General features: G+C 30.3%; 5 protein-coding genes across 9 annotated transcripts in view; 3 read left to right on the forward strand and 2 right to left on the reverse strand.

Annotated features, from left to right (window-relative positions):
* Window positions 1-14,811, reverse strand: part of LOC138134197 (piggyBac transposable element-derived protein 4-like) — a 166,775-nt gene that overhangs the window by 3,430 nt on the left and 148,534 nt on the right. Inside the window, exon 1 of one of the 3 annotated variants that reach the window (XM_069052327.1) lies at window positions 11-298. The exons of 1 other annotated variant lie outside the window; for it this stretch is intronic. The gene's annotated coding sequence lies outside the window, so the exon portion shown is untranslated. Of the gene's footprint in view, window positions 1-10; window positions 299-14,811 lie in introns of those variants that run through there. One more of the 3 variants, XM_069052320.1, reaches the window with a different exon arrangement.
* Window positions 1,768-3,324, forward strand: LOC138134200 (cytoplasmic 60S subunit biogenesis factor ZNF622). 2 transcript variants are annotated; one of them, XM_069052331.1, is made up of 3 exons: window positions 1,768-1,928; window positions 1,982-2,556; window positions 2,611-3,324. In XM_069052331.1, the coding sequence occupies exons 2-3, from the start codon at window positions 1,989-1,991 to the stop codon at window positions 3,123-3,125; spliced, it is 1,083 nt and encodes a 360-aa protein (XP_068908432.1). In that variant the 5' UTR covers window positions 1,768-1,928; window positions 1,982-1,988; the 3' UTR covers window positions 3,126-3,324. The 2 variants fall into 2 exon arrangements, with proteins under 2 accessions (XP_068908432.1, XP_068908433.1); XM_069052332.1 differs by having other exon boundaries at window positions 1,771-1,928; window positions 1,973-2,556.
* LOC138133806 (venom allergen 5-like) lies at window positions 8,449-10,545 on the forward strand. Its single transcript, XM_069051765.1, has 4 exons — window positions 8,449-8,656; window positions 8,706-8,870; window positions 9,771-9,861; window positions 9,919-10,545. The coding sequence occupies exons 1-4, from the start codon at window positions 8,516-8,518 to the stop codon at window positions 10,365-10,367; spliced, it is 846 nt and encodes a 281-aa protein (XP_068907866.1). The 5' UTR covers window positions 8,449-8,515; the 3' UTR covers window positions 10,368-10,545.
* Spase22-23 (Signal peptidase complex subunit Spase22-23) lies at window positions 12,208-13,017 on the forward strand. Its single transcript, XM_069051162.1, has 3 exons — window positions 12,208-12,454; window positions 12,511-12,673; window positions 12,726-13,017. Exons 1-3 carry the CDS (start codon window positions 12,312-12,314, stop codon window positions 12,957-12,959), a joined length of 540 nt encoding a protein of 179 aa, XP_068907263.1. The 5' UTR covers window positions 12,208-12,311; the 3' UTR covers window positions 12,960-13,017.
* On the reverse strand, window positions 13,008-14,044 carry LOC138133299 (FGFR1 oncogene partner 2 homolog). 2 transcript variants are annotated; one of them, XM_069051161.1, is made up of 3 exons: window positions 13,857-14,044; window positions 13,251-13,796; window positions 13,008-13,198 (listed from the first exon to the last, which is right to left on the reverse strand). In XM_069051161.1, exons 2-3 carry the CDS (start codon window positions 13,761-13,763, stop codon window positions 13,103-13,105), a joined length of 609 nt encoding a protein of 202 aa, XP_068907262.1. In that variant the 5' UTR covers window positions 13,764-13,796; window positions 13,857-14,044; the 3' UTR covers window positions 13,008-13,102. The 2 variants fall into 2 exon arrangements, with proteins under 2 accessions (XP_068907262.1, XP_068907261.1); XM_069051160.1 differs by having other exon boundaries at window positions 13,251-13,776; window positions 13,857-14,043.

Here is a 14,811-nt window from a genome sequence, read left to right on the forward strand (position 1 = left end):
ATTTACTTACTCAGCTCAAAAATAAAGTGCTCGTATTTCGTATATTACCACGTGTTGCGCGCGCGGTAGATATTTCATGAAAATTGAAAATACAAACAAACATTCACGATTCACGACAAACTTTACGGGCCAGAAAAACACAATGCACTTTTTAACGCGAAAATGTCTAATTGTTTTTAAACAAATGAAGTTTCCTTTGGGGAAAAATTCACTTACTTAGCAACCGTGTATACTCCGTACTCTGATAGATATTGTACGTTTTTTGACGGAAGACAGACCCAGAGAGTAGTGTGGCGGGAATTAATCTGCAGGGATACAACGGTTTTCTACATAACGTGAAACAATTGAGATGGAGAGTTTAGTAATTTTCACTGCTTTATGTTTTGGAACTAGAATTTAAAATCGTACAAACTATCACCGTACGGAGTTTTAGCAACGAACCTTTATGTACTCATGGTCCTAAAACGTCCCCGACGCAACCAAATAAACATACTTCTCAAACGACTAGATTTTAATTGACCATTTTATTTTCCAATGAATCCAGGACTGCTTTTATTAAGAGAATCGCCCTCAAATGTCACATGATTTATATTGACAAATCACAACTCCGAATTGTTTGAATAGCAACCAATCTACCAATCACAATTTAATTAAGCGGAAATTTTTCCGATATAATTTACCTAGGGAAAAGCTTTTTCGCGCGATTCTCTTCCGAATATACCTCGGGACAGAAATATATCGCCAGAAATTTTTTCTTGCAGTCCAACACTCGTGTTTGTCGCTCAAAATTACCCTCGGGCTTGCGCCCTCGTGTAATTATCTTGCTACAAACACTCATGTGTCAGGACTGCTCGAAAAAATATCCGACAATATATGTATCTGTCCCTTGGTATATTATACAGCGTGTCCCCAAAAAAGAAGACGAGTCCATAACTCCGTTATTTATCGCAAGATTTTAATTATCTGTACACCAAATTAAATGGTTGTTAATAGGCTACCAAATGGCCTAATAAATTCAAGTATAGCCCTATGGGCTTCAAGGGTAAACTGTCAAAATATTTTTTTTCAAATGGGATTACATATTTTTTTTTAGTAATTCTCATAGATTTTTATTCTGGAAACAACAATGTGTCACAAGTATAAATAAGGGAGCTATGGACTCGTCTTTTTTTTTTGGAACATCTGCATGACAATTTCCAGTTGTCGTTACGTTACATTATTCTATCAAACCTAAAATGATAGTAATATCCGTAATAGTGTATGTACTCCGGCAAAATTGCCGTGCCGCCGGGTGGAGGTGGGATAGTTAGAATAAAAAATAGGGTATTTTTCATAAAAAAATTGATGTTTTAATAGATAAAATGGGTTTAAAAACAGATCATTTTCTCAATTTTTTGTGTTTTTGAAAAGACCTCAATGGGCTGCTTTTCAAACTCAACAAACTTCAACGACTAAAACTTGAAAATCGTCTCATTTTTCTAAAAAAATTGATGTTTTTGAGAAAATCTGAGTTAGAAGAAAGGGGTTAAAAATCAGGGTAAAAAGGCAAATTCAACGTTGTTTTTTCATGTTTTAGTAGAAATACCGGTTTTTGTTGAAAAAAAATGGATAGAAAATAGAAAAATGACTAAGAAAACTAGGCATAAATAATCTGAGTTAAAAAGTTACACATGTCAGACTACTTTCTTCTTTTCTTCCATTCTTTCAAACTTTTACAAAAATATGTGTGTAATGTAATGTTGGTTGCATACGTGAATTACCTGGAATTTTTTAGGAATTACGATTACGACAATTGCGTAGAATTTATCACAGTTGAGTGTAGAGTTGCTCTTACACGAGTGTTGTTACTGTTATTAAAGGCTTGTAATCAGAAATTGTAGTAAATTTTGTTAAATTTAGTTGCGTGTGGTATTACTAACAAAAAACAGGTATTTAAATTTTACGTGTGACATGTTATAAAGGTAATGTAAAGAAATTTCAGCCGTTACATGGATACTTCGGAGATTTCACGTAATTCTTTTACTTGCTTGACGTGCCATGTCGCTTTCAAGCATCCAGAAGCTCAACGAGAGCATTACAAGAGCGATTGGCATCGGTATAACCTCAAACGTAAGGTGCTAGATCTGCCTCCTGTGTCAGCTGAAGATTTTCAAGAAAAAATTCACAACCAACGAAATCTTGAAGAATTGTCCAAACAAAGTAAAAATGCATATTGTGCAGTATGCAGAAAATCATTTAGTAATCAGAATGCGTATGATAATCATTTGAATTCAAAAAAACATAAGGATAATGATAAGAATTATGTTGAACATTCTACCAAAGGTGATGAAGAAAGTGACGCGTCTGATGTTGAAGAAGTTGATTCAGATGAATGGGATGAAGATTCAGAAAATCCAATACATAATAATGACTGCATATTTTGCTTGCATCATAGTAAAAATTTCCTAAAGAATTTAGAACACATGACTACAGTTCATTCATTCTTTATAGCAGATATTGAGTATTGTACTGATGTTTATGCATTATTACAATATTTAGGTGAAAAAATTTCTGATGGTAAGGAAAATGCAATATTAATCACTGATGTTATATTAATTTTTTTCTTTCTAGGATTTATGTGCATATGGTGTAATGAAAAAGGTCGAACTTTTTACTCAGCTGATGCTGCTAGAAAGCACATGATTGATAAAGGCCACTGTAAAATGCTTCATGAAGGTGCAGCTCTAGCTGAGTATACTGATTTTTATGACTATTCTTCTTCATATCCTGATAGTGATAAGCAAGCGGATGTAAATGAAGAAGTCTCAGTTCCTGAATTAGATGGATCTGAATATCAGTTAGTTTTGCCATCAGGAGTGACAGTAGGACATAGAAGTCTGATGAGATATTATAAGCAGAGTGTCAATCCAAATGCTGTTGTATTACACTCAAGTAGTACAAAGAAGTTGCATAAGGTGTTAGCATGTTACAGGTCTTTAGGATGGACAGAGGCAAAGCAAGAAGAAGTGGCCAAAAAAGCTAGAGATATACATTATATGAAAAGAATGAAGGCTAAATTTAATCTTTCATTGGGAGTTAAAGCAAATAAACTGCAGAAACATTTCAGGCCACAAGTCAATTTTTAAATTACTTTATTGGCTTGGATAATCATTGTAATTATTCTATATAACATGAAAATATTTGTTGGTAACTTTTTAGTTTATATTTAAGATCTATGTAGACTGACAAATCCAGATATATTGCAGTTTTCTTCACTTATAATTTTGCATAGTGGGTGATTTGTATTTTCAGTTTCACTGATTTAATAAAACGTTTCCAAAACAATATTATTTGTTGTTTTTTTTTTTAGAAGAGATGATTATTTGATTCCAGCTGTTTATCTCTCTGCCTGGGTAGATTTTGCTTTATAGTAAAGATATTTTTGAAATTATTCCTTTCTGAAGCAAATATAATTAATTATATGGTCACTGTCATTCACTCATCTCAGTTTCCACCAATGTCCAGACATATTTTTATGTTTGACTTTAGACGCTATTTCCATTTTTGTTATGGAAAATTTCCGACTTGCTTCAGCGTTTTCACTATTATTCAATATGTTATTGGTACAATGGTACAACAAAAGAACTGTTTAGTTTTTACAGAGGTACATTTGAACTTCGAGGTAATTCGTCAAGAAGAGAGTTTGTTTATTCTCCTCGGGTTCTGTTGGTCGTGGCTTGGCCTTCACAAAAAATGCACCAATCAAAAGTGAGAACGAGAGTTTCTACATTGCGCCTGTCGTTGACGATGAAGGCTCTGGTATTGTGGCTTTACAGCAGAGGCCGCCACAAGTGAAAACCTTGTTCAGTTAAAGCTTTGAAAAAATAAATGACATGACTCGTTCTCAAAAATCAAGAGTTATATTGTTGGTTGCTAATGTGATGCAACAAATAAAATAGCTATCAAAATTAATTGTTGTTCTTTTAGACCTTAGGCCGTAAAAGGCATTGTTTACGCCCGCAAATTACTGTATAAATTACTTCATTTTGATACGATTTTACAAAAAAAAAAATTATGTTCTCTTTGAAACATTTTGAATTATAACCTGCTAACTTGAAAGTTGTCAAGTAAATGTCAAAAATAATTGAAATAAATAATTTCATAGATAGCTTGTTAATTCCACGGCAACTCTGATCCAAAGACTTTTTGATCATAGGATACTTCTTATAGTTGACTCAAGTTGCAAAAAAACACTTTGCCTTTGCAACAGCATTTTTATGGCATTAGTCATTTGAAATTACTTTAAAACTGTACTTATATGGAAAATATTCAATCCAAATTATGATTTTCTGGCCTCTTTGTGCCTTTATTTGGTTCAAAAAGATTGAAAAAAATGTTGTTGCAAATGATAAGTGTTTTTTTGAAACTTGAGTCAACTATACTTATTTAAAATTTTAATGCAAGGGTGGCTGGGGCGGACTAATGACGTGATAACTTTATTACGGCTAAAATAAAATTCAAGTGTCCCCTTATGTGCTGACTCATTCTAAAATTTCAAATATGTAATGTTAAAGACACCAGATATTAACCTATCCGAAATTTTCACTGGGACTCCCCGTATATGTACAATGGCCGCAATAAAAACTAGGCATCACTTTTCTGTCAAGTCAAAATCCAAATGTGTAATTAATGCTTTAATGACACTGATATTTAAATGATGGCTAACTTTTTTGGCAGGCCACCGTACATACCCATACAGTGAGCGGCAAAAGTATGGAATAAATTCATTTCAAATTAAACAATTTTTTTTTCAAAAAAAATTCTTTGGACGAATCAATTTTAGTTTATAAAAATACATACAGGTTGCGATTATGTATGGAACTGGTTCCGTCCTGCTAGAACCCTAAAATTTTAAATAGACTTAGGACTCATTGAAAGCTAGTTTTTAAATGTTTTAAAATATTTTTTAACATTTCTTCCCTTTGTTTAATTAACAAACGTAATTCATTTAGTATTTCAAAAAGATTGTACGTGAACGTTTGGCAGATCCTACTAAAATGTCAAGGTAGGTGGGAGTTTCATTTCCCCATTTTTCGTTCATTATTACTACATATTATCGTAACAGTATAATTAATTATCATAACAGTTTCATAAAGATATTATTGTAATATGTTTTCAATAGATGACGTCTGCCACTGTAATGAGGAAATATAGTAGATAAAAAAAAAAACAATTCTATTATTATGTGAAATATGTAATTCATGCTCATCAGTCGATCCTTAGTAGGTACACGTGTCGAAAATTTGTTCATCAATTACGACGTAGTTAATTGTTAATTAATTTGATTTGAGTTTAAAAAAGCTAAACTGACACGAATTGTTTGAATCTGCAGTTACCTTCTTAAGTAACCGTTTTAGAAAATATACTAAGAAACATCGTTTCATTACATAAAGAAACAATAACATATCAATAATAAAACTGTACCTACTCATCTGTGTAAATACATATTTAATATATTTTTTTTAAAGCTGAATGACAGCATGATAATTTGAATTTATTACAGTAAATAACATAAATATCACAACGAGTAAAACGTGCTGCAATAATTATCCAAGTTCATAGTTAAGATTTACAAATACAAGGTTGTAAACAAATCCTTTCACTGAAATCACTAGACGCTTCATTTGCTATTCCTTTTTATATTTAAAAAAAAAAACTTGTTATATATTCATTACACGTTACGGCTAGTTTATGTGGTTCGCAAAGGTTGTTAAAAATATTATTCAAGTAATTAAAAACAATTTTACTAAATAGATTCTTTTTTATTGTTGTTAGGACAGAGTAATAAACAAGTAAATTATTTGTTGATAATAAACTGATTATATAATAATATTAATAAAAATAATAAGAACTACAAAGTGGCAACTGATTTTGTAAAAAAAACATATGATTCAATTTTATATCTTAGCTTGTCTACTGATAAATAAAATTTACCATCGGATTCCCAATGGAAGAAACAATTTTTTGAAAGAATTTATTAAAATATGTAGGTAACTTTACATTTGTAATGCCTATTATTCAATAAAATTAATAACACCAAATAATAATGTTTGCCTTTACTCAATCTTATTTAGTGGTTTTCTCATTACGATGTGGTATAAACAATCAAATTTTAAAAAGCAAACAAAATATGTATAAATATACATAGCTTTAAAATAAATGTGCTATGCTGTTATTTATCACAACTGATACCTTAAATTTGCCACCTTAATTATATAAAAAAATAATAATTAAGAACCAGTTACATTAATACCTTAATAAATTTAAAATAAGTTTTTTCAATGTGACAAGGATTTTTACGAGTTAGGGAATTTAGTAAGAAGTATTTTCAGTTACAATCTCCCTATGATTTATTTTTTGTTTGTGAAAATAAGCACGACTACGAAGGCTTTGTTTTCGAACAACAACAACAACACCATGAGTTAAAAACGAGGAAAAATCTTCGGGAACTAATCGCAGATACGTGCGAGATTCTTCAAGAAAATCGCACGTTAACCGAGTAATTACTTGATGAGATATATGTATTTATTTTAAATGTCAAAGTTGCAATATTCAACAGTTTAGAAATTTTTTGTACGTGTTTCAAAAACACAATATACACAATGTATATTCTTCGCATTAGCCAATATTTCTATGTAGTAGCTGTAAAAAAAAAGAAGAAAAGAAACAATCTTTCATTTAGTATTATGTATTTTATTTATGCCAGTGCCAGTGTCCGAATTTTAGTATAGTTTTGCGCTATTCACAGGCGGGTATACACTTTGATGACTAATTTGTTCCAAATTTAAAATCAATTTGTAATGCTTTTTCGTAAGCACACGTATTTCAGATACACCCTGTATTTAGATACTGCAAAATTTCGGAAACCAAATTTGTGTGAAACGAAAAACCTACGTTATGTTGTTATTTATTTATTATTTAATTAAAAGTCTTCGAAAGGCCGCACCGTTTGAAGAGTTATAAAACAATTGAACACATTTTACTTCAATTTGATTTAACAATAAAAACTTGCTTTGGTGAGGTTCGATCCTAACATAACTTATAGACAAGTGAGGGAATTTAATGAAGTTCTACATGTGGCCCAATTAACTGAAATTTGGTTAATAAATAAGTATGTAAAACAAATAAATAAATTTATAAAATATGAAACAAGTTTAAAATAAATTTTGAGATGCGAACCATGCGATCCCGTAAATATTTGAATTTTTAAATTTATCCCTCTGTTGCTGTTGTTTGTTGCTGCCACTTTGGTTCACCTTAATTTGACGGTGGCTTTTTGTGCTCTACGTCGGGTTCTCGCAATTGAGTCGACGAGTCGCCCTGAACAAGAGGAGCTCCAAAGGAACAAGCAATGAACAAAAAATGTTTTTAAATTATTTTTGAAAAAAGTCGCCTTGGTAAGGCGAGAACGCATTTTTCCAAACGTTCCCCCATCACATATTTCGCTGTAGTGAATTTAAAACAAATTAAATAGGAGATTTTGAAAGGAAATAATCTGATCAACACATGGACACAACAACTGCTTTTCGATATTGTTGTACCTTAAGCTTTCAAAATTCAAGTCCTCTGCGATGGTTCACATTGACTTTTGAATATTTTTAGAACTTGCTGTGTCCCGCCTTTTTCACATAATTTGAAATTTGAATTTTGTTATGACCAAACCGAATTTGCATAATTTGTTGTTGAATTACAAATTTAAAAATGACTAACTTTCTGACTATACAATAATAATTATGCCACACGAATAACGAAATTTAACAAATTAAATAATTTTAAGAAACGCTGAAGAAATTAATCTTTGCGATGTCAAGCACGTGCAGTTCTGTGGATTTTCTAAATCTAAGAATTGTTCTACTCTTGTTTGAATTTCCTAAACTTTTCTGATGTGTGTAAAATCTTCATTCTTCATTCATTCTCTCTCACTCACACATTTTGTTTGTACCATGCTAAATGAAGTTACCGTTACCTTTTTGTAATTTTTACCAACTATTTTTCTACTTCGTTTTGTTACTTTTATTATTATACGTGCAAGCGGTTTTTTGTTATTTTCTACCGTGAAGTTTTTTGTTTCTAATTTGCAATTCTCGCCATTTGCCAAAAATTTAAGAATGATAATTCTCTCAATCTGAAAATTGCTAACGTTAAATTCATTTGAGTACTAAATCATCACTTTTAAGGCCGACAAAATATTTCGAAAAATTTAAAATTCTTAATTTAACCCACCTATTTAAACCCTTACAGTACCTTTGCTTTACTTTTAAGGAAACAAGAAACAACTAACACACAATTGCGATTTAAATTAAAATTTTGTTAATTGGAAATTAATTTGATTTTTTTTTTCTTAGTTACCTACGTTACTATTCGTTATATTGTTGGTGGAAATTGCGCGATACCTCTTTTCCTCTGCTACTTCATAAAACTCATCTAATGCGACTAGTTTTAAGTAGATGACTGCGATCTTGCAAAGAGTACAGACATGACCCTGAATATTTTTATAGTTTTTTCGCTATGTTTGTTTGTAGTTTCAGTGATAAGTATCCAAAATAAATATTGTCAACTATCGTGCGATTATGTTGTTACGACTTTTACCCATACAGTGTGTGACCGAAACATTGAGGTATAGCTTTGAGAGACGTAAACTTTCAGTAAATTGTTTGCTCTTTCAGAAATGTGGTCCACATGAACAATGTGGACCGGATTTTAAAGTAATGCAATTGTCTGATGATGACAGACAATTTATTCTGGATTTGCACAATGATCTCAGAAACCAAGTTGCAATTGGTAATGAAACTAGGGGAGAACAACCACCTGCTGCTAACATGAACATTCTGGTAAGAGTTTTGAGTCTTTCAAATTGAATCAAATTATATTGGCATTTAATATGATAAAAAATTCCGCAAATAAAATAACAAATTACGTCGATACGCAACGATTTAATCCATTGCATAAATAATAGAACTTGTCTTACTCATCTTATTTTTTTAATCTTATTTTTATTGAGGAAAACATTTTGTAATGGCCAAAGGTGTATAAAATAACAATTTTTAAGTGGGGTTTGTCAATTTTGAGTGTTGAACATTAAAAGTGCATTTTACGTTTTTCTTATACATATTTTTAAATGTGAAAACATTTAAAATTTTCGAAATGTAATGTTTACAAAGTCAGAAACATTTCTCCTTGAAAAAGCATTACTAATTTATTGGAAGACATAAAAACATTTAAGAATGTTCAGGAACAATTTGATTACATTATAAAGGTAGATTCACAAAATTTTACATGAGTCATTGATTTTAAAATTCCAGAACTTGACACGTATTTTTTTAATTCTTGCCAAAATATTTAAAGATAATAAAAACTAATGTACATTTGACAATTTGCAAATGACAGTTGTTATGAAATAAATAATAATAATAATAACAATAATTTTGCTGATATACCTATTGTAAATTGGTTACAAATATTAAAAAGTTGTTGATGGGTTTGATTAAACATTTTTTGTTGTTTCTTCAGTGCTCGTTTCAATAATTTATATTTTTATTATTTACTTCTAATACAAAATAAACACTACTTTAATTCAGAGAAGTTGTTTTTAACCAAAATTAATACCTAGTCACTACTTGCGCTGCTAACAATAGTTTTTCAACGAAACTTAAGAAAAACAGACATATTTTTTCCTACTTCGATAAGGTATTTTTATGTTTTTCTTAATATTTTTTTAATTATTATTATAGAACTACAACAAAGAACTTGAGTTCATAGCACAATGCTGGGCCAATACTTGCAACGGAAATCCGCTAATCCATGACCATTGCAGAAGAACCAGTGAGTACAAATATAAATAAAATAACATTGAAAGAAAACAAGTGAGTATGATTTTAGCCCTGTTTGAACACGTAGGTCAAAATCTCGGTTTCATAAATAGTTCTTCTTCAAATATCAACGTGACAAAATCTATGAATGAGTTGATTATGTTGTGGTACGACGAAGTTAGCATGTTTGAGAGCGATTGGGTAAATGATACTATGGACAGAGGGCCGAAATTTGTAGTAGGACACTATACACAAATGTTGTGGGCGGATACATCAGAAATTGGTTGTGCTGCAAGTTTTTACACAACCAACTCAAATAATGCGACTTGGAATCATCTGGTTTTTGTTTGTAATTACGGTCCTGGGGGTAATTATTTGGGAGTACCTGTTTACGAAGTCGGTGATCCTACTTCAAAATGTCCGAACGATTTAGAACCAAATGAACAATACTTTGGTCTGTGTGGTAATGTAAGAAAAATAGATGAAGATAAAGATTTTGATCTTTTCGAAATTAGTTAAATTAGCAACTTCTGACAATACACTATTAAGTGGCTTTAATTCGTTATACTACGTAATAAAAGTACCTAATTAATTAAGGACATAGTTTTTAGTACCTATAAATGTAGATTTAATGCAATGTTTTCAATATTTTTATAAAAGACAGCTGTAATTTAATTTCAATAAATTTTTATAACAATTTAATGATTTTTTTCTTGTATACCCAAGTCTTCCGTCTCCATTTAACCATAATGTCCTTTAATTAGAAGTTTTCACCTTCGGTTCAATTAGTTTAGAAACATTTTTATTAAGAATGATGTTTTATACAGTATGATCGAATCTATATAAAATATGTAATAATAGTTTTCCTTGATGAGACTGTTCATAAAAAAAAAAGAAAAACAAAAAATAGACTCACTTATTATTATTATTGATAGAAATTAACTAGATATAGCTACAGTTTTTAATAAAAGAAAGAAGGTAAAGCAAAGCCACAAAATATATTTTAAAACAGTGACCAAGTGTCGGCAAATTTTCCAATAAATTAATTCATGACATATTTTAACAGAAACACGTATTGAAAGTTCATCCACCTAGGAAGTGAAGTAATTTTATATTTATAATTTTAGCTGATACGGATAAAAAGCACAAAAATATTTAACTCAGAAACAAAAATTAGAAACACGAAATAATTAATTGCCTCACTGGAGCACTGTGAGTAATTCAAATAGTGTTTAAAAAGAACCATTTTAAACTTCACATCATGTGCTGGAATGCAAGTTTTATCTTTAATAAAAAACAAGAATTACAATAATTTATGACAACAGATAGCACTGACGTCATGCTAATAGAAGAAACCCATTTGACGACACATAAAAATGCCAAATTAAAAAAATATTCCGAAATAATGGCAAAAAACAAGAAACAAAAATTGGGTACATAAATATTAGGAACTAATGAAATAGGTACCTACAAAGCGAAATTATCAAAAGAAAAAATGCATTTTTTAACCTCCGTCAAAGTGCAAGTTTTTTCATTCGTTTGCGTTCATAAAATACGTGATTTTTGAATCGGTCAAGAAGCGTTAAAAAAAGTGACGTAGCGGTTCATTTTTGCACGCATTTTGCGTTAAAAAAAGTGCCGTAGCGTGTCATTTTTTAACGCAACGGGTTCACACAGGTGAAAATTTTCAAATTTTGAGACTGTCGAAAAAATTGTTATCTAAACTTACGGGTGCCAAAAAAATTTTGTATGCAACTCGTATGTTCGCTTCGGTCGAGCGGCAAATTTTCCTTCTCGTAAAAAAAGTATTACTTTACTCACTCGTTGCGTAAATAACTATAATAACTAAATAAGTTATATTTACTCTTACAAACTTCGATCTGGCGATGTTAAGACAAAAAACATTACAGAGTAATATAATAAAGGGGCGCATTACGCACTTTAAAGTCATTTTGTAATTCTACTGAGCCTACAGTTCAGCATCAGAAGTGTCACAACAAAAGAAATTGAAATATTTTGTAAGAAAGAAACAAAGGAACGGACAGAAATTGGTATATTTCTTATTATAATTTTTTGTAAATCATTTCTTATGGCGGCATGAACTGCATTAACAAAGACAAACAAAATAAATACCAAAATAAATAATTCATTTCAAACATATCTGCAACCAATTTTACAGATGTAGCTGAAAAATTTGGAACAAAAATAATTTTAGAAAAAGTTAGATTGGGACATTTTTTTACATAATTCGTTTTTGAATTTAGATGTTGATTTATTGATCTACAATTCTATTTCAAAATTTTCTTTTTTCGGAATGTCATCTTCCTAGCAGGAATATTTCGCCAGTAATTTTTAAGGTTGGTTCCTCCTCGACCTCGACCGTCTTTTAAACTTGACGTGTCGAGTTGCTAAATGTTAGGTTAGAATATAATAATACGTGTATTTGTTCCAGAATTGAATAAAATGCATTCTGTATTGCAAAGAGGAAACGCTATCTTGGCTTATGCTTTGAGCGTTTTAGCATGTTTAACTTTAGCCTGCTTTATTTCAACTGTATTTTTAGATTATCGCACAACGGCTGGAATGAATACTGTAAAAGTTGTAGTGTAAGCATCTGGATAAGTACTAGTTTTAATTACTACTGCTTGCACATTTATTACAGAAAGAATGTACCAGATTACAGCGCGTCTAGAGAGAAAAATGACTTAGGTTTTCTTACTTTTGATTTGCAAACTAACTTGACACATCTGTTCAACTGGAATGTTAAGCAACTGTTCTTGTACCTCACAGCTGAGTATGAAACATCTAATAATAAACTGAACCAGGTTTAAATTTTCCATTAATGCATGTGTTAATTGTTAAAAGTTTAAATTATAGGTGGTCTTATGGGATAAAATAATTTTACGTGGTGAAAATGCTGTACTTGATTTCAAAAATATGAATACAAAATATTATTTCTGGGATGATGGTAATGGATTAAGAGCTAACAAAAACATTACTTTAACATTGTCCTGGAATATAATACCAAATGCTGGATTACTTCCAAACATTTTTGCCCATGGTCAGCACTCTTTCAAGTTTCCAGAAGAATACACCACTTCTAGAATGTAATTTAATAATTTAACTGTTGTTAATGGGGATAGTTTTTTAAATAAAATCTTCTACAGAAGTTTAGATTTTATTAACAGTGCAAAAGTATATAAACACAAATAAACAAAACAAAAAAAATTACATGGATAAAATCTTGAATAAATTCAAGTAGAAGTATCTGTTTGTATAGTTTTATCTTCCATCTTGTTATTAATTAGAGAGCCATGTTTAAATGCAATACCCAACATTTCTCTCAATCCCTGAAAATAAATAATTACAATATAATAATCACACAATATAACTAGTATATACCTGATTTTCAGCTTTTAGCATAGCAATAACTTCATCATTACAAACCATTGTGTTTTCATCAATGAGTGCTGCTTTTTCCATAACTGCAGCCATTTCCTGTATTTTTTCTGCTTGTTGTTTTATAATTTCATCATACTGTTTGTTCTGAAGTGACTTAAAGTCCAATTTAGTTCTGTAAATCTCTTCAGTGGTATGTTCCCTATATTTGGTCATAATATGTTCTAAAGTTGTTTGGTAATCTTCTAAAGCTGCTCTCAACTCGCGATTTTCCTGCTGAATTTCTCTCAAGTGTCTATTCTCTTTCTGAATGTTTGCTATTAATTGTGAATGGGGTTTTTGGTTAGCCACTTCATTTAATTGATCAACTTCTTCTTGAAACTGCTTCATTGCATCAATTTTTTTAGTGATTGCATTAGTTTCATTTAATAAAGTATCAGCTATTGTGTCTCGTTCTTTCAAACGACCGGCGAGTCGTTTCGCATCAGTGATTATTTGTTGAATTGTGAGAGACATTTTTATTAGGTAACTGTAAAGACACACATAATACTTCCATATAAATTAAATATTACCATACTAATAACAGAAAGTTTGCACCCAGAAACTTACCGAGATTAATTATGTCAATAAAACACTGCATTAAAAATACACTAACATAGTCTATTTCGCATATTTCGGCAATTTTTATTGAATTTGTTCTTTTATTGATAGACAGGGACAAATTAATAAATAAATTATAAAATAAGTGTCAAAATCACAAAACGTCAAAACACAGGCAACCAACACTACCAACTGAAATACTGAAAATTTCTAAACCCGTACGAGTACAACCATGTGCAACTCATGCAAGTTTCGCTAATAAGAATGAGAATAATGAGATACACGGATGGAATGATAAAAGATAAATCTAGAAAGTGTAACACATTCTTTTTGATATCTATTAAATACTTCACATTACGATTTCTTGACTTTTATATTTACATAAAAACATTCAATTAAAAACCTGCATTGTTTAAGTTCTTTTTATAAATTTGTAGTTAAAACCAAAAATAAAGTAACATAATTGTTTAAAGTCGACTCAAGTTGCAAAAAACCATTTGTCATTTGCAACGGCATTTTTTCAATATTTTTAAACCAAGTAAAGGCACAAAAAGGCCAGAAAATCATAGTTTGGATTGAATATTTTCCATATAAGTACAGTTTTAAAGTAATTTCAAACGACTAATGCCATAAAATTGCTGTTGCAAATCCAACTTGGTTTTTTGCAACTTGAGTCAACTTTATTTATTTCACTAATTTAAAGCAAATGCTGTCGAACTAATGTAGAAAGTATCACCATTATGAAATCAAATAAGTACTTATTTAAATGTTACAAAATTTATTCGACTCGAACGAAAAGAAGAGGGTTAATTAGTTACATATTAATGGGCAAAGAAATATTAATTGAAACTAAACATAAAATAAAACCACATCCACAACAATTGTTATAAAAGATTTTGAATTTTCTTAGATAAAAATACAACATAATTCTTTGATTTTGTTCTTAAAACCTTTCTAATTTACT

The sequence above is a fragment of the Tenebrio molitor genome, chromosome 6 (genome assembly GCF_963966145.1).
Source record: "Tenebrio molitor chromosome 6, icTenMoli1.1, whole genome shotgun sequence".
In the NCBI taxonomy this organism is placed as follows: Eukaryota; Metazoa; Arthropoda; class Insecta; order Coleoptera; family Tenebrionidae; genus Tenebrio; species Tenebrio molitor.

Excerpts from the sequence above, each read along its gene's own strand:
- Spase22-23 (XM_069051162.1), top strand. The coding sequence starts at position 12,312 with ATGCATTCTGTATTGCAAAGAGGAAACGCTATCTTGGCTTATGCTTTG. Across the intron at positions 12,455-12,510 it reads AATACTGTAAAAGTTGTAGT|AAAGAATGTACCAGATTACA; the intron begins GTAAGCATCTGG and ends CATTTATTACAG. Across the intron at positions 12,674-12,725 it reads CTAATAATAAACTGAACCAG|GTGGTCTTATGGGATAAAAT; the intron begins GTTTAAATTTTC and ends TTTAAATTATAG.
- LOC138133299 (XM_069051161.1), bottom strand. The coding sequence starts at position 13,763 with ATGTCTCTCACAATTCAACAAATAATCACTGATGCGAAACGACTCGCC. Across the intron at positions 13,199-13,250 it reads TGCTAAAAGCTGAAAATCAG|GGATTGAGAGAAATGTTGGG; the intron begins GTATATACTAGT and ends ATTTATTTTCAG.
- LOC138134200 (XM_069052331.1), top strand. The coding sequence starts at position 1,989 with ATGGATACTTCGGAGATTTCACGTAATTCTTTTACTTGCTTGACGTGC. Across the intron at positions 2,557-2,610 it reads AGGTGAAAAAATTTCTGATG|GATTTATGTGCATATGGTGT; the intron begins GTAAGGAAAATG and ends TTTTCTTTCTAG.
- LOC138133806 (XM_069051765.1), top strand. The coding sequence starts at position 8,516 with ATGACCCTGAATATTTTTATAGTTTTTTCGCTATGTTTGTTTGTAGTT. Across the intron at positions 8,871-9,770 it reads CTGCTAACATGAACATTCTG|AACTACAACAAAGAACTTGA; the intron begins GTAAGAGTTTTG and ends TTATTATTATAG. Across the intron at positions 9,862-9,918 it reads TGACCATTGCAGAAGAACCA|CCCTGTTTGAACACGTAGGT; the intron begins GTGAGTACAAAT and ends GTATGATTTTAG.